The 18481-nt window shown below is 43.3% G+C and overlaps 1 protein-coding gene across 2 annotated transcripts in view; it reads right to left on the bottom strand.

The window, feature by feature from the left end:
* Positions 1-18481, bottom strand: part of LOC138299195 (E3 ubiquitin-protein ligase TRIM11-like) — a 199480-nt gene that overhangs the window by 43374 nt on the left and 137625 nt on the right. For both annotated transcript variants that reach the window (XM_069237296.1, XM_069237297.1), the window contains 4 exons: positions 14610-14630; positions 14495-14521; positions 9768-9788; positions 9652-9678 (listed from right to left, as the gene is read on the bottom strand). In XM_069237296.1, the coding sequence (XP_069093397.1) occupies positions 9652-9678; positions 9768-9788; positions 14495-14521; positions 14610-14630 (96 nt within the window). The remainder of the gene's footprint in view (positions 1-9651; positions 9679-9767; positions 9789-14494; positions 14522-14609; positions 14631-18481) is intronic.

The raw sequence follows: 18481 nt of genomic DNA, 5'->3' as shown, positions 1-18481 counted from the left end.
TACAGATGGTATGTTTGTCAGACCAGTACATCTCCCATGTGAATGCCATGTTCCCTGGCTCAGTTCATGACGCCTACATCCTGCGGAATAGCAGCATCCCTTATGTGATGGGTCAACTCCAGAGGCACCGTGTGTGGCTATTAGGTGACTCTGGTTAGTCCAACCTGTCATGGCTACTGACCCCAGTGAGGAATCCCAGGATAAGGGCAGAGGAACGCTACAATGAAGGCCAGGTTCAGGTGTCTGCATATGACAGGTGGATCCCTATTCTACTCACCCAAGAAAGTGTGCCAGATCATTGTTGCCTGCTGTATGCTTCACAACTTGGCTTTGCGACGACAGGTGCCTTTTCTGCAGGAGGATGGTCCAGATGGCGGTGTTGTGGCAGCTGTGGAGCCTGTGGACAGTGATGAGAATGAAGCAGAGGAAGAAGACATGCAGAACAGGGACTCAGTTATCCAGCAATATTTCCAGTGAACACAGGTGAGAATACTTTCCTGCCTACTACATGTACTTTTACATTTCTACCCCTATCCTGTCTGCTGTTTTCACCCAGTGTATGGTCACTGAGTTGTCACTGTCCCTTACGGTTTCACAGGTGTGGGTCCCAACGTGTCTCATCTGCTTAGATTCCTCATGGACTAGAGCTGTGTGACATAGGTATGTTGACATTACTATTTCAAGAACATTTTGTCACTGTAATTGCAAATACACTATTTCGAAATCACAGACAGACTCCAGATCTTTTGGTGCTTCAGGTGTGTTTATTTAAATATAAATTATTGGAGGGGGAAGTTAAATGGTGAGGGGTGATGGCGGAGGAGTGTCCATGGCAGAGTCCAGTCTATTAGTCTCACAGGTGCATTGCCCATAGGCATAGAGCATAGGAAGTGGGGCTGGGGCAGTTTCAATATGGACAGGGTGACAAAGTGGGACAGTGGGATGACAATCAGGGTGGTCTGATTTCTTGGCGGGGGTCTTGGCATCGTGCTCTGTCTTGTTTCTGGATCTCAGGGACCGTTTCCGGGATGGTTCTCCGTCTGCAGGGGGTGGGGTGCTGGTGTGGTGGTCCTGTGGCGGTGCCTCCTGTCCACTAGCTCCGGCGGAGGTGGTGGGCAGTTCATCGTCCATGCTAGTGTCAGGGGCCCCTTGTAGTGCCACAGTGTCCCTCCTGGTGTTGAGTACTTCCTTCAGCACCCCTACGATGGTGCCCAGGGTGGAGCTGATGGTTCTGAGTTCCTCCCTGAACCCCAAATACTGTTCCTCCTGCAGGCGCTGGGTCTCCTGAAACTTGGCCAGTACTGTTGCCATCATCTCCTGGGAGTGGTGGTAGGCTCCTATGATGGAGGAGAGGGCCTCGTGGAGAGTGGGTTCCCTTGGCCTGTCCGCCCCCTGTCGCACAGCAGCCCTCCCAGTTCCCCTGTGTTCCTGGGCCTCCGTCCCCTGGACCGTGTGCCCACTGCCCCCAGGTCCCTGTTGTTGTTGGGGTGGTGGGTTATCCTGGGTTCCCTGTAGTGGTGAACACACAGCTGATTGACGTGTCCTGGGGACGGAGGTATGGGCCCGCTGGGTGGGTGCTGTGCTGGTGTTTCCAGAGGGGGTAAGGTCTGTGGTGGCCTGTGCCTGTGTGAGGGGAACCGACTGTCCCGAGGCCCACAATGGTCCAGGCTGGTCATCTAGATCCAGTTGGACAGAGGTGCTATCTTCACTGTGGGCCTCTTCTGTGGGTGGAGTGGACATGTCTGGACCCTCATGTCTCGTGATGTTGGGTAGGGGTCCTGCAGGGGTGTAAAGTCATGATTATTGCATCTGTGTGTGTCATGGTGTGTAATGGGTGGGTGACCGTGTACCCCAGTGCTGGCATTCCTGTGTGTGAGCTTGTGTGATGATGGTTTAGGGGGGTGTATGGGTATGTGCAGTGGGCATGCTTTAGTGATGGGTGTCCATGCGTTGTTGTTGCATGCAGGGCTTGGTGTTGGGATGGGTGGTTTGTGATATTGGGACATTTGTGAGGAGTTGGAGTGATAGGGGTGAGGGTGGGGGTATGTGATGGCATGAAGGTAGGGTGGGGGATGTAATAGTTAAGATTTGACTTACCAGAGTCCATTCCTCCACCGACTCCTGCGAGGCCCTCAGGATGCAGAATCGGCAAGACCTGCTCCTCCCATGTTATTAGTTGTGGTGGAGAAGGTGGGGGTCCGCCACCAGTCCGCTGAACCGCCTGATGGTGTCTTGAGACCACAGAACGCACTTTCCCCCGTAGGTCGTTCCACCTTTTCCTGATGTCCTCCCGATTTCTTGGGTATTGTCCCACTGGGTTGACCCTGTCGACTATTCTTTGCCATAGCTCCATCTTCCTTGCAATTGAGGTGTGCTGCACCTGGGATCCAAATAGCTGTGGCTCTACCCGGACGATTTCCTCCACCATGACCCTGAGCTCCTCCTCCGAGAACCTGGGGTGTCTTTGCCGTGCCATGGGGTGGTGTAGGTGATGTGTGGGGTGGTGTGTGTGGTGATAAGTGTGGTGATATGTAGTGGTGTGTTGTGTGAGGTGCGTGGAAGTTGTGTGGGTGATGGTGTTGTGTGCCTGTGGATGCTAGTTTGTTGATGGTGGTGTCTCTCTCTTGCCTTCGGTCGTGAATTGTGATCGTAGGGGTTTGTGGGTGATGTGGGTGTGTGTTTTATATTGTATTTGGTGTGTGGGAGTGGTGTGTGTATATGTATCAGGTGTGTGTATTTCAAATTGTCCAATGTGGCTGTGTTTTGTAAGAGTGTGTGTATTTTGAGCACGGCGGTATGTACCGCCAATGGAATACCGTGGTTGAAAGACCGCCGCGTGGATTTGTGTGTCGTGATAGTATGGGCGTATTTCTGTTGGCGAGATGGTGGAGGTTTTGTTTTCGCCAGTTTATCACTGACCTTTGGTTTGGCGGACTTGTGTGGGTGTCTGAATTTTGTCGGATTCCGAGATGTGGGTCATAATAGCTGTGGTGGAATTCCGCGGCAGTGTGTTGGCGGTCTTCTGCATGGCGGTAAGCAGCTTCTAGCGCCAATGTTGTAATGACCCCCTTAGTATAGCAAGAGATCATTGCAGGCAAAATTTTGCGTGCCTTTCTACCACACCATTCTGTTTGCAGTGTTTCTATCACAAAAGTTCAACGATCATGCTATAATGGGCCTTGTCAGGGCTACTGGCAGTGGCCTAGCCCTCACATGCAAGACGAATCTAATATGGAAAGCATGGATGTGTGATATTAAATGCTTTAGGTAATTGTAATGTTCATTAGTTTTTTATTATGATTGCTGAGATGATTATTATAATTACAATGTTTCCATGAGGTGACTGTTCATAATCTGTTGCTACTCCAAAATACTAACTACTGTGTTTGTCTACTTTTTCAAGGGGCCGGGTAGTGGGTCTGCACTCACATATGTGTAAGAAATTAGGTTATTATCTGGGGTGTGTGACCTCCCACCTCAAGGAATAATCACAACTCTTGTGAGGGTGAACACTAAAAGCAGCTTAATTATTCTGTTTCTATAGCACTTGGGAGACAGGCTTAACTTAGGGCAATGTGTGAGTATTAAAGTCAAAACACCAAGCAATAAAGATCCCAAACTAAACTGGAAAAAAATAATGGACATAATGACTCAAAATTACAACAATCCAATAAAGTGAACCAGAGATATGAAGGTTTAAAGATTCAAATGAAAATAGCGCAACAAAGCGCAGTGCGCCAGTGGTAGTCAATGGTCACAGTAGACCATGGTCTTGGCATGATTTGAGGCTGAGTACGATGGAGCGCTGGTAAGATACACCAAGAAGACTGGTCATGATGAAAGTCTGAAAGTTAAAAAGTTTTAAAGTTCAAAAAGCAAAAAGGACTTTGTCCCTACTCAGGAAGGACAGTTTTTTCAGAAGTGCTCAGGGGGACAAATCTGAAATTCAATCTGACACCTGTATGTCAGTTGAATAATTTATGGGGTAGGTCACTGTGGCTCTGTAGCAAAAGTCTGCAGACTTTTTCCTGGTATCAGGCACAGGCCAACAGCAAAGTCCTGTTGCCACTGCTCAGCTGGACAGTTTGGGGAAAAGACCTCCCAACATTCGTTGTTTCTCAGGAGCCACCCACGAAGTCAGCTAACTGACCCTTGGAGTCAATTTAGTTTGTCCTGGGTACAAGAGGGAGTGGGTACTCCCTTCAGAGCTCCTCTCAAGTCATAAGTCATAGACAGTAGTTGCAGTCCTCTTCTCTTCTTCTGCAGTACCATAAAGGATGCAAGGTTGGGTGCGTTGGAGTGACACATTTATGCCTGACACGAGCTAATGGTTGGGGATGACTGCTGGGCACTCCCTAATCAATGGGAAAAAAGTTCCCATGGGCAATCCTATCAGCTTTCCAGTACCTTACTGCAAACAAGCCATGTGCCAGGGCATTTTGAAGAATGTGAGTACGGTGAAGCAGTGCAAGTCACTGTGTTGCCTTACTCTGCATCAGGGGGGGTATTCCATGGATGTTGAGGTGGGTTTCCCCACGCAAAACCTATGGGTTTTGATGCTGCACCTGATTTACTTACTCACATAAGGAGGAGGCTCTTATGTTTAAGGAGTGCTGCAGGAGAAGACTCGACTGCCAGGTCTGGTTTTCCATATGTGTGCGATAAGTGCAAGTAAGAGCTCAAATGAGTGCAGGTGTCTGGATTGGTGGTGAAAGCAGATGTGACTGTTGAGGTAGAATGGGCTGGTGTTATGTAGTGCTTTGAAATAGTCAGTGGGATGTTTGAAATGTGCTCGTTTGTGAATGGGGAGCCAGTGGAGCTCTTTCAGGTGCGATGTGATGTAAGTGTGGCATGAGAGGTTGAGAGTGATTCAGGCCGCTGAGTTCTGAATGATTCCATAATATAGGGTGTTTTCATAGTCCAGGTTGCTTGTGACCAGGGCATGTGTGAAGGTTTTCTGCGTGCTGATTGGGAGCCTAAGCATCTTCACGGTATGGAAGCATGAGGCGATAAGAGCACTGACATGGGGAGTCATGTTAAGTTTGCTGTTGATGATGAACCTGCTGTCCTTGGTGTAGGGGTTGGGGGTGGATGTCAGTCCTAGCTCTTTTGGCCACCAGGTGGAGTTCCAATGTGATGTGTTCTTCCTGAAGATTACAATTTCGGTCTTGTTGGTGTTCAGTTTTAGACAGTTTTACTTCAACCAGTGGGCGATTTCAGTCATGCAGGTATTGAACTTGACTTGGCTGTCACAGTAACAATAGCTTGTAGGGCCTTGTCACTGTAGGGACACAGTAACATACATTATCTACATGCCCCCACTTTTAAATATCATGCACTCTGCCCTGTGACTTGCTAATTTTTAAAAGAGAGGCTTTAACCTGTCAAAAAGGATTATTTTAACCGGTTACATTGCACTTCAGGTGTCAGGCTACACAGGATAGGCATGTAGCCATGTTTGCCCTACCACTGTGGTTAATGGCACAATAGGTGCCAAAGTACACAAGTGGCATCTGACATCCAGGCCCTGTGTGCACTTTCTACACCATATAGAAGGAACTTAACAGGCAAGTTAAATTTGCCAATGTAATCATGTTTAAAGGGGGAGAACAACCACTTTATTTTTAGTGGTATAGTACAGACAATTCTAAAGCCAGCAAAAATTGGGCCCGTTGGACTTTTTTGCTTTAGCAGGGTAATCCCCAGTCTTTTTGCCTCCTGCCTCCTATTTTTTCTGAACTGTTTCTGTTGGCTTTTGAATTCTGAGCACTTTACCACTGCTAACCAGTGCTAAAATGCATATGCTCTCTGTGTAAATTGTAATGTTGAGTGGTATATCCATAATTGGCAAATTTGATTTACTGGTAAGTCCCTAGTACAGTTCACTTGAGGTGCCCAGGGCCTGCAAATCAAATGCTACTAGTGGGCCTATGAGTATCCCTGTAATCATGTCTCAGACCTTACACTGCAGTGTCTGTGTGTGCAGTTTTAACTGTAAATTCGACTTGTACCCACTGCCAGGCCTAAACCTTCCCTTTTCTTACATGTAAGACACCCCTAAGGTAGGCCTTAGGTAACCCCAAGGGCAGGGTGCAGTGTATGGTTAAGGTCGGACATATAGGGGGTTATTCCAACTTTGGAGGAGGTGGTAATCCGTCCCAAAAGTGACGGTAAAGTGACGGATTTACCACCAGCCGTATTACGAGTCCATTATATCCTATGGAACTTGTAATACGCTGGTATAACCGTCACTTTACCGTCACTTTTGGGACGGATTACCACCTCCTCCAAAGTTGGAATAACCCCCATAGTAATGTGTTGTATATGTCCTAACACTGAAATACTGCTAAATTCGTTTTTCACTGTTGCGAGGTCTGTCCCTCTCATAGGTTAACATGGGGGCTACCTTTAAATCTGATTAAAGTGTAGATTCCCTTCAGGAGCAGATAGACATGTGGAGTTTGGGGTCTCTGAGCTCACAATTTAAAAATACATCTTTTAGTAAAGTTGATTTTAAGATTGTGTGTTTGAAAATGCCACTTTTAGAAAGTGAGCATTTTCTTGCTTAAACCATTTCTGTGACTCTGCCTGTTTGTGGATTCCCTGTCTGGGTCAGTTTGACAGTTGGGCTGGTTGCATCTCTCACTAGACAGTGACACAAAGGGAGCTGTGGTGCAGTCTGAATTTCCTGATGAGCCATCTGTGCTAGGAGGGATGGGAGGAGTGGTCACTTACACCTGCAAGGGCTGTGCCTGCCCTCACTCAATGCAGTCTCCAACCCCCTGGTGTGTGTCTGGTGCCTTGCCTGGACAAGGCAGGATTTCACAAACAAGAGAGACTTTTCTTTGAAGTAAGCCTACTTCAAAGGGCAAAATAGGTATACGAAGGGCATCCAAAACTACAGAGTTTAGAACACTTCTGAAAATCAAGAGGAACCTCTGCCTGGAGAAGAGCTGAAGAGATGAGAAAGAAGAGCTGCCCTGCCTGTGACTGTGCTTTGTGGAGCTATCCTGCAGTTGCTGCTTCTGCCTGTGCAAGGGGACAAAGACTGGACTTTGTGGTATATTCCTGCTTTTGAAGAACTCTCCAAAGGCTTGATGTAGAGCTTGCCTCCTGTTGTTTGAAGTCTCAGGGACAGCAAAGACGTCTCCTGCTAGCACCTGGACTCTCTGTGAGACTCCTGTCCTGCCAAGTGGTGCCCATCCAGTTCCTGGGACCTTGAAAGGTGAAGCTGGCAGACCAAGATTGAGAATTCCACGCACAGACTGCCGTGCAGGGAAACTTTCGGTGCAACTTCCGGAGGAAGGACGCGCTGCCGGCTTTGCGGCTGAAAATGGACGCTTGCCTTCAAAGCAACCGGAAAATCAATGCACGCGGCTGGAGAAATGGTGCGTGGCATTGCTGACGGAGGCTACTACGACGCAACATCGCTGGGCGTGGAAAAACAACGCAAGCCTGCCCACACCCAAGGTGCTTTGTCCGGATCTACGCATTGCTCTCCTGCGGAGATTGGACCGGAGAAGAGGAAACGACGCACGACCTCGCTCGCGGGTCAGAAATCGACGCACTGCTTACCTTTTTCGACGCACACTCGCCCATGCATGTTATTTTGCCGCTACTCAGGTACTTTTCAACGCTAACTGTGTTAGCATTGTTTCTGAAGGATTTAAAGACTCTTTTTGGTTTTTAATTGATAACTTGACTTGTGTATTGTGGACTTTTGTTGTTTTGGTCTTGTTTTGTTTAGATAAATATTTTCATTTTTTCTAAACCTGTGTTGTGTCATTTTGTAGTGTTTTCATTAAGTTACTGTGTGTGTTGGTATAAATACTTTACACTTAGCACTCTGAAGTTAAGCCTACAGCTTGTGCCAAGCTACCAAGGGGATAAGCAGGGGTTAGCTGAGGGAGATTCTCTTTTACCCTGACTAGAGGGAGGGTCCTTGCTTTACAGGGGGTAACCTGAGTGTCAACCAAAGATCCCATTTCTAACAGGGCCCAGAAAAAAAGTAACAATTCTGGGGTGACCATGCAGAAAAGGCATCAATAGGTATAGCTGGATATGCATTCGCACTGCATAAAATAGGTCCACTGACAGGATTGTTTGACTCCTAACACTTCAAGTATTGATGAGCCTGACTCATCACAGATAAGAGTGAAAGGTACCTGCCTGTTCTTCCTTTCTCCATTAGGGGTGTGAAAAGAAGTTCTCCTGGGGCTAGGTAGATCTATCGAGCTGTCCAACCATGACATGTGGAAGTTCAAGGCAGCCCTTCTGCCTTCCACAAGGGCAGTGCATTGTTTTTATTATTAATACCCCTGCCTTGTACAATGTTAAGGTAGTGTGTTCCCTAATGCTCCTGTGCCTTGCCCAATATTGATGCATGTAAAAAGTGTTTTTAAAAAGTAGGTGGCAGGTGACCCACACAATGTTGCGGGTCATGGTGCAGCAGGTCAGCTGCTCCAATTAGGAACAGGACAAGTGGTAGGTGGCAGCTGACCTGCTTCCTGTGGGTTGCATAAAGTTGTTGGTGTGAAAGAGCTGGTCATCTGTAAACTGCCCCAGTACCTTGTTCCCAATTTAAAACTGAGCACAGATGGCACATGGCCATCGTCTTACTCAACCATACAATCTTGTGAGCCAAGGAGGAGTTGTTGAGCTGGCACCTGTTCCTGCTTCTAAGTTGGGAACTGGAAGCAGATGAAGGTGGCAGTTCACGAGCATATTTTTAACACCCCCTCACCACTGAGCAAGCCAAGAAGGTAATCTTCCCTTTTCGCCCCTGGACAAGGTGAGGAGGGACAGGGAGACATCCCCTTTAGCTTTATCAGTGATATATTTATGTATTTATGGAGTTGAATTGAATGTTTGAGATTACCTGTGTTTTTGAGTGTAATAATGATAGCATAGTCTTTGCCATTTCTGATTATATATATTATATCTATCACATCAAGAGTGAGGTCATGAGCAATGCATTTCATGTGTAAATTGAGGTTTGCAAGTCATGGTACTGGAGTTAGCCATAACTAGTAAGTTTTAAGTGATTTTTCAATTATTTATTCATAATAAAATTGTACTTTATCTGTTTTTTAAAGTGTATTGTATTGCATGTTTATTTCCAAACAAACTCAATATTAATGATAGTGATCATCATTATCATCATATTAATCATAATATCCATATTTAAAATAATAATATAGTGATGTGGCCACACTTTAACAACTGAGCATTAATGCTTCTCAAGTAAATACCAATAATAGCCAAGCCAAAAGCATGAATCCCTATGCATAATGCTCACTACATCTTTTCACACTTCCTTATATTTTGCTTTAATCCATATTTTGCTTCAGCGCAACTCCTAGTAAGTCATTTGTTACCCATATGAGTTATGTAGTATCCCTATGGCCGCTTGTGATTACAACCTTCCACAGATTAGCTCTAGTTAACTCACACCACTATTTCTAGATTGTCATAGCCCCTTTGTGTGGCTTTCTAGCCCCTTCCACTGGATTGTTATGAATCCCAGTTTGTCATAGACCTTCCCTAAAGTTTATAATAACTTTAGGTTTTCCTAGGCGTGAACTCTGTTTCAAGAATACATTAAAATTGATTTTGAGTTTTAGATTATCAGGTTTAATCAATTGTACTCACATGCAAATCCTCTGACATATTTCCACTCTGAAAATAAAAAGACCAAAAAGTGATTAAGAAATAGAAATAACAATGGCAAATGTTTTAAGGCATGTCTTACCATTCATAAAACTTACCCAGTTCTGCATGAAATGTTGCTGTTTAAAAAAAAAAAAAAAAGAACAGATTAGATTTCAAATGACTCAAAAGCCAGTTCCTACACATTACTTCTTCTTGACCCCCTGTTCTCCAAAACACTTTTCAGCCAAGTTCTCCAGGGCCTGTATATCTGAATGGCAGGTACTAATGACAAGTCTTGTCACTCTCCTGTTGAGAGTGCCTGACTTTCAGTAAGTTGCAAATTTGAAGTCTCAAGGGAAGAGTGGGGGTTGTGCGTCAAAGAATGGTGCAAGTCAGGTTAGAGTAAAAAATAATGGCTCTAACCTTGCGCCATTTTTTTGATGCACAACCCCCATGGAAATGACTCCTGTCTTAGCAAAGACAGGAGCCATGCCCCCCTGCCCAATGGCCATGCCCAGGGGACTTCTGTCCCCTGGGCATGGCTATTGGGCACAGTGGCATGTAGGGGGGCCCAAGTTAGGCCCCCCATGCCACTTAAAAAAATTAAAAATAAATACTTACCTCTACTTACTGTAGATGGGTCCCCCCATCCATGGGTGCCCTCCAGGGGTGGGCGAGGGTGGCAGAGGGTGTCCCTGGGGGCAGGAAAGGGCATCTGTGGACTGCTTCCATGGTCGGAGACCATGGAAATAAGCCTTCAGGTCCCTTAAATCCTGCCCTGACCCAGGCGTTACAAAAAGACTCTAAACTGGTTTAGAGTCATCTTTTAAGGCCCTCTCCCTCCCGTGCGTCATTTTTGCATGGGAGTATAAATAAGGCACAAAGGCCTTAGAGTCATTTTTAGGGTCGAGCCTGCGTTGCATGTGCTCGCGCATGCGTATTGCAGCGAGACGCTTTAGTGTTTAGAAAAGGGCTCGGAGCGCTGTCAATGTCACGTCAGTGTTTTTTATTGGTTCATGGTCTTGCCTAATAAAATCTGCATGCTTTCATTAGTCGAAGGCACGCATAAGTCATGCCTTTTCCGGTGGCTAGCCCTCCTCGAGCGCAGAGACTAAGTACAGAAAACATGCGAGGCTCACTGTTTTCCATCGGGCTCATGGACTTCTTTTTCTCTAGTTTACGAGCGCGATCTCGCTTGGCAGAAGTCGAGCGCTTTACATAGTTAATTTCACTTTTTCGGGTTATGTACATAAATGCACTTTTGCCCGATAGGTGAAAAGTCGGGTTAGGAGTTTACAACGCGATCAGCTCTAACATGAGCAAACGCGAGACCCGTTGCATAGCAAATGCTTGTGTTTCAAGTCACAGTCTTTCATTTTTTACTTCACTGGCTCTCATGTTTTAAGTTACACTATTTGATACATGTTCACGAAGCACACTTTAGCGCTGGGTGACTGCTATCTTTGCAAAGCACAGTGCATTTGTTTCACGCCCTGTTCCATCAGGTCCCTTTAAACTGGTGGAAGCTGCAGACTGGTTTGGGCATCGGGACACCCGTCACTCTTTTTACTTTCGGGGGCATGCACTATGAATATTTTCGCGGGTAGGAGCTTGAATGGAGTCTTAAGGTATGGTCTACCGGCGTCATGCTTGATCATCACACGGTAAGCGTTGCTAGTTTGGTGGCAAATTGCTTATATCGGCACACGGCTGAGCAGACCTCCCAGAGTTTGTTTTCATCACGGGAGTATAAAAGGCACAATAACCTTTGGATTGACGCAAGTTACTACTTCCATCGTGTGAAGTAATTGAGTAATTCTGCATTAGACACCCAGTTTTCACAGCAGTTTGACTAGTGGTCACATGTTTTATGACTTTTGTTTTTTTCACTTGTATATTTTAGTTTTAAACACCTAAGGGTGGTGCATGTTGGTCGTCTGTTTTTCTTTACTGGGTGTCGTCTTTGCTATCTTGGCGATTTATTGACGTCACACATTTTCTACTGCAGCCGCGTGATCGTGCTGTTTTTTTTTTCATTACTGGGTGTCGTCTTTGTTATCTCAGTGGTTTATTGACATCACACATTTTCTTATGGCTGTTGTCATTGCAGCAACTGCAACTAGCCCCGGTATGATCGCAGTTTTAGAGTTTGTTTATTTTCAGCTCGTGGTGAGTTGCCGCATGTCCGCTTTGTGAATTATTAATTGACATCCGTTTTCAGAACGTGTTTTGTTTCTGTGGTGGAACCTCAAGGGTTTTCCTTCCGGTAGTTGGAATTAAAAGCGGTTTAATGTTTATTTATGGTCTGTGCGAGTAGGCATATACACTTTGTCATTATTTGGTGTGCTTTAGTGGTTTGGTTGTTTTAAAGGACATTTCTTAAACGTGCCTCACAATTTCAAGTTTACTGCTGCTAGCCTGGCTTCATAGTCCATCTTGGAAGTAGATGATGCAATGTTGAATATATATCCGCACACACCGATTTAAGGATACTGGTGTGACATCGCTATCAATATTATAAGACCATCAGCATTTTGTTGGCTAACGTCTGCTTAATTATTTTACATTTGCTTTATTTCTTCTAGTATAAAAGGTGGACGTTCCTAGCCTCATGCGGACAGCCCCATTATTTCCACTGGTTTGCTATCCCACCACACAATGTGCACCTATCATTTCGTTTATTTTTGTGGTTTTATTAGGCACATGTAAAGGCCCGTTTAGTCATAAGTCTGTTCATATTTGTATTTAAACCACATTGGCTTTGTACATTAAGACATTCTAAGCTGTGAGGTCTTCGTGGAAATCGGCATCTGCCTCTAAAAGTGTCATCGGGGCTTTAAAGTTACTCTTTTTAGGATACTTTATCTTTCTGGCTCCAAGTCTGATGTTGCGATTGAGACTTCCCTCTGTGCTAGCAAGCCACTTTTGCGTTGTCCCAGTAGTCCTGTGTCTTTTATCATGAGGTGCTGGATGTCTGATAGATAAACTAACTGGCCAGATGCATGCAGCTGTTGGACTCTTTAGTAGACTCTTCTTGCTTGTTCCAGCCAGTGAGTGGAAGCAGCCCATTTCCATTATAGGGATGTATGGCATGTTTTATTTGTTTTGTGGAGGCATGGGTCCACTACCTGCTCGCAGGGTGACCAATAAGATTCATCAAGGCGGATGGTGGCCCACCAGGACAACTTACATCTGGTGGTCGCAAAGCTCCGATTCATTCTTGCAACACCCAAAATGGAGGTTGACACCTGTTTCATACCTCCTCTTATTTTGGGTTCATAAACTGTAGCTTTCAGAACATCTTTGCAGTCAAATGACCTTGTGATTTTGCTTATTACAGTAACAACATTTCATACATCACTTAATATCTCCAAATACACTAATACGTATTTATTCATTAAAGAATGCACTTGCTTATCAATATAGTTAGGTGCCCTAAAATAATTACGTTGGGTACCTTCTCTGCACCACTACGATGCCGCCTGCACCTCGTTAAAATCATTAATTACAGACATCCATCCTTCCTAAAATATCTGAATCGTTTACTCCTTCCTCAAAAAATTCAAATGAACTTCTCTTTTTTGATCCCTCATTGCCCTTTGGATGAAAAATACCTCCAACCCAGACCATCACAAGCTGCTTTAGTTGTATGCAGGGTCACTGGAATTGAATGACAGGAAAAGGTGAAATTATGAGGCATGGTCGACCAATTTATGTGACAAAAGTCCAGTTAAGAATTTACAATGCCAATACAACTAAATCAAGCAAATGCAAGATCTATTGCATTGCAAATGCTTGTATTCTATTACATTTTACTTCACTCTTTATCTTATAATGTGCTTCTTTCCTTGGCTGTCTGGTGAAATTGTTGTCCACAGAATCTGACATAAGCTGTGACGTTTCTTACTAATCATCATTACCAGTAGGGATGCAGTGAGTCAGGTGAATTTTAAATGAAAACAGTATCAATAGATTTGTTTTTATTAGGCCAATAGTTAAGCCAGCTCATCAAGAGCCTTTGGCCATACAATCCGGCCTGAACTGCCCTTTTTAGGTCGAGCATAGCAGCACAAGCGCTGCTTTTACGCCGTGTTGTTATCCATTTGGACTTTTAACCACGCCCACCTCATGCCCATCACTATCACTCGTTCATGGGCTTGCCCTTAAAAAATCCTTTGTTATCATTGGTAAATGCTTTACGTTTGTCCCTCCTTGTGGTACTTTGGTTACTGCCTTGGACATCAACCCTGTTACATGGCTAATTGCACTTTTGCCAATATGTTTGACTGCAAGCGAACTTCTTTTTCCTTTTTTGTGTTTCCTTCACGCTCATGGCTGATGTGGCGCTTTGAATTGGCCTGCTTATGTGAAAGTGTTTTACTTTTCATTTTCAATGTATGTGGCAAGAAAAATCCAGTTAGGAGTTTGCAATGCTATGCAATGCTAATAACTCTAACTTGAGCAAATGCGAGACCCATTGCATTGCAAATGCTTGTTTACCCTGGAACGCCTACCTTGCATCTCATTAACGCAAGGTAGGTTTCCACTGTAAAAAAATGACTCAAACTCCATAAATTCGGTGCTAGACGGGTCTAGCTCCAAAGTATAAATATGGAGTTAAGTGTGCGCCTGATTTGCGAGAAAAAAAATTACGCAAATCTGTCGCAAACAGAGTATAAATTTGCCCCCAAGTTTGTTAGAGCACCTGGGGTTGTGTGACTCCAGTTTGTCATCGCTAATTTCTGGAGTTCGCTATAATTTAGGTAATCCTAGCTGTGAACTCTTAGTTTCAAGGAGCCTTTTAAGAGGATTTTGGGTTTCAATCTAAATCTCTTTTACTCACATGCATAGCCTTTGATGTATTTCCATTCTGAAAATAAGAAGAATACAGCATTTAAGAAGTTACATATAACAATAGTCAATGGCATAAGTAATTTCTTACTATTCATAAAACTTACCCAGTTCAGCAGGAAATGTTGCTGTTTAGAAAAAAGAAATAATGAATTAGATTCTAAATATTCAACAACAAGTTCCTGCCTGTTATTTCTTTAATGTGAAATCCCTCCACTAACCTCCGCCTCCCCCAATATACTTGCCATACAATTGCTTTAGGACCACCGTCGCTCAAGGGCAGGTCCTCTTTGGGCTTTAACTTTCAAGAGGTAACAAAGTGCCAAAGTTTACTTTTCGAGGATGGTGTGGCGTAAAACCTATAGTTCTGCCAAAACAAATAGCACTCTCAATAAATACAGTGTGACACTGTGCTATTGTTTTATCAATGAACGCTATTGAAGAAACTGATGATCATTAAGGTCATATGTTCAGTACTATGCTTAATAGCCTCACTGTAGCACACTTGGTATTAAAGGGAAACAGCCATTAGAAACAAAGCCCGAAACCCGCATACCTTTTGAATGAAGGATTAACATATATATATATATATATATATATATATATATATATATATATATATATATATATATATATATATATATATATATTACCTTGTTATAATTAGGACCTAGTTTCAATAGAAAAAGTGTTTTTGCTGTGGCTATATCTTTGGTGCCATTTGATTAATCTTTATGACATTGTGCCAAAAAAAGTGTGCACAAGGGTCTTGTTGTACATGGAAAGTTTCGGGGGGATCCGTCAAGCGGGGGCGGAGAAAAAGGGGGGGGAGTAAAAAAAAAGTGTGTGTCCCATTTTCATTCCTATAGGTATTTTGAGCACAACTACAGATCGAACTGCTGGATGAAATTATACCAAATTTGGCAGAAAGGTAGCTTTTGGTCCAGAAAGCATGCTTTTCGCTATTTGGTGTAAATCTGTTTAGTCGTTTTTGAGATATTTAAAGAAAACAACATTTGTAGATCTGGGCGGAGCCTAAGCACAGGTCTCATGGTGGGATCTGATTGGCTGCCAGGAAGTGCTGGCAGCCATCTTGGGACCACTATGAATGATAGCACCCCAATGATATCTGAAATGCACTGCAGTGAATAGCAAGTTTTGAGGGTGATAAAAAAAGGAGAACATATAAAGGGTGATAACAATTTTTAGATACAAGTAAAATCATTTGTTGATGGTACCATAACAATTTTAGGAATTGCGGTGTGTTCTAAGATGGTTTTACCCTTGGAAAAAGCATTCTGCTGGTATTTCATGTTTTCTCATGGCCCCATTTTTAAATCTTTTTTTCTGTGACTCAGCTGAAGCTGAGTCCCAACATGGTTGCCACCACTTCCTTGTTGAAGTGTTGTCAGCCAATCATATCTCACCACGAGATCGGGAGGATTTGCGGAGCCTTTGCGTCCCTATATATACAAATTTGTTTTTTCTTTAATTACACCAAATCACAAAAAGGGCGCTTTCTGGACCAAGAGCTAACTTTCTGCAAAATTTTGTGTAATTCCGTACAGCGGTTCAGAATGTAGACCTGTTCAAAACCCCCTTGATAATTAACATGGGGAAAGTACGTTTTGGGACCCCCCCCTTTTTCTCTGCCCCTGCTTAATGGTTCACCCCATATATATATATATATGTGTGTGTGTGTGTATATAGAAAAGGTCATTTGAAGGGTGTAGTTTATTTTAGGTATGGGTTTTTGCATGGTAAGTGTTTTTTTAGGGTTTAGCGTGGATATGGGTGGTAAAAGGTTTTTAGGATTTTAGGGTGGGCATGGGTTTTTGGGTGGCAAGGGCATTTTTAGGTTTTAGGGTGGGTATGGGTTTTTGGATGCAAGGTAATTTTTGGTTTAGGGTGGTATGGGTTTTTTTGGGTGGTAAGGGCTTTTTAGGGTTTAGGGTGGGCATGGATTTTTGGGAGGCAAGGTGTTTTTAGGGTTCAGGGTGATATATATATATATATTAATATATATATATATATATATATATACACACACACACACGTATTTATTTAAAATAAATATATACACGTATACATATAAATGTATTCATCTGTATGTATTAATACCTATATAAATTTGAATATGTATATTACCACGCATATACCACTACCCACTTAAAGTTTTACCATGCATATACCTTTACCAATCATGCCTTTACAACAAGATTGTAGCAATCTGTTGGAGAGAAAAAACTATTAAATTTTGTATAAACACACTTCAGTTTTGTAGAAACACACTCTTCTTCAGTAGAACGCTAGTCAGGCGCCTCCTGCACAAAAAATATAACATCTCTGCCAGAATGATACATGGGAAGCAGCTGTCACAAGGGCAGAGCAATTCTCTACACCTCCATAGTGGCCCCCTTCTTCTGAGTATCCGAGGACAGGAAGAGGAATTCTAGAAAAAGAATCCATTACAAAATTATCACATTTATGCCCATATTTACACTTCGAGAAATAGATGGTTGTGTCTGCAACTGAACACAGCCGTCATCTGTGCATCACTGCATGATTCCTGACATTTTATCTCACATTGTTTTCTACAAATACCGCTAAATATTCTATTTAATCCACGTCTCTTATGTCAGATTCTTTAATTGACATTTGTGTTAAGTCACAATCTATACTATGCTATCAGAACACAACATCTCTAACAAGAAGCCCTTTGTCAAGTGACCTGATGACATTTCCAAAGCAGGCTGTGCAGAAAAAGGCTTGGTTAAATTAGTTAGATTTATTCTCTTTGGTGATGCTTAAGCAGAGTGTAGAACGGCCCTGATGGGTCTCCATGGACAGTTTGTGGAGATGACACAGTTGCCAACATTAGTGGCTTTGTTGGTAAGCAGAGTTTGAACCTGATGAGGGTTTGTAAGGGTAGCCAATGTAGTTTGTGACAATCTGTTTTTCACCTCTGTGGATAAGTTGAGTTGCGCCTGCAGTATATTGGGTGGCTTTAGAGAAACAAGAGTGCAGGCCGTTGAGTAGGATGTTACACTCACCATGGCTGTATGGAAAAAGATATCTATGCAAAAGGTGAACTGGGAAATCAGTGACCTTTATTTTCCAGAAGGTGATATAAATTAGAGGCTAGCAAGGAGAATTTGAAGGAAAGGCTGGAGTCTACAAAGGCATTATTTGGGAGAGATGTATTAGAGCTCAGTGAAATTCTTAAGGATCTGCAACTGATGGAGGCACGGATGAGAAGGCATTTGGGAGTGACACTTTTCAATATGAAGGTTGGCATCCAGTAGAGAAAGATAAAATCTGATGGGAGAAGGTAGACTGTATATCTGTTTGTACACATGAGTTAGGAAAGTAATGGAATAACAGTCCATTTAATGATTGTAATTTGTTCTCAGTTACCTGTAAGCACAATATTGATGTCTGCTTGTTATTTTGTTCCCTTACATTTTTGGATTCCTACTGAAATTATTTTTGATGGATGCTTTGACGTATGCGTTTCAATTTGTTTTTTAAAAGTTTGATGAAAATCCATGTATATCTTCAAAAACTATGTTAATCACGAAGTGATAAGCCAGAATGGAAATAGTACATAGTGGGACAACTGTTGCCAAGTTCTGAATGGCAGTCAGCACTCCCTTACATTGGATGAGTAGGAGTTCTGTGACCAAACTGGTTTGGAGAGGGTAGACACTGAGAAGGAAGACTGAAATTAGAGGTTTCACTTTGGATGAAAAGAGGCCTTACCCGTTAAGAATGAGTTGAATCAAATCCTTGTACTCTGTGTAGAGTGTGCTAAGAGCACTAGTTTCCATGCTTGTTGTGAAACTGATGTTAAAGCAGTCCATTTTCTTTCAATTTACCATTTGATTCAATGATAACACTGCTTTATGATGTGACTAATTAACTTGCAAGTGTATTTTATTACTAACATACCCACAAACTGCTCTATCAATTTAATACC

This window comes from Pleurodeles waltl, chromosome 6 (genome assembly GCF_031143425.1).
Source record: "Pleurodeles waltl isolate 20211129_DDA chromosome 6, aPleWal1.hap1.20221129, whole genome shotgun sequence".
Lineage (NCBI taxonomy): Eukaryota > Metazoa > Chordata > Amphibia > Caudata > Salamandridae > Pleurodeles > Pleurodeles waltl.
This window is presented reverse-complemented; position numbering and strand designations above follow the sequence as displayed.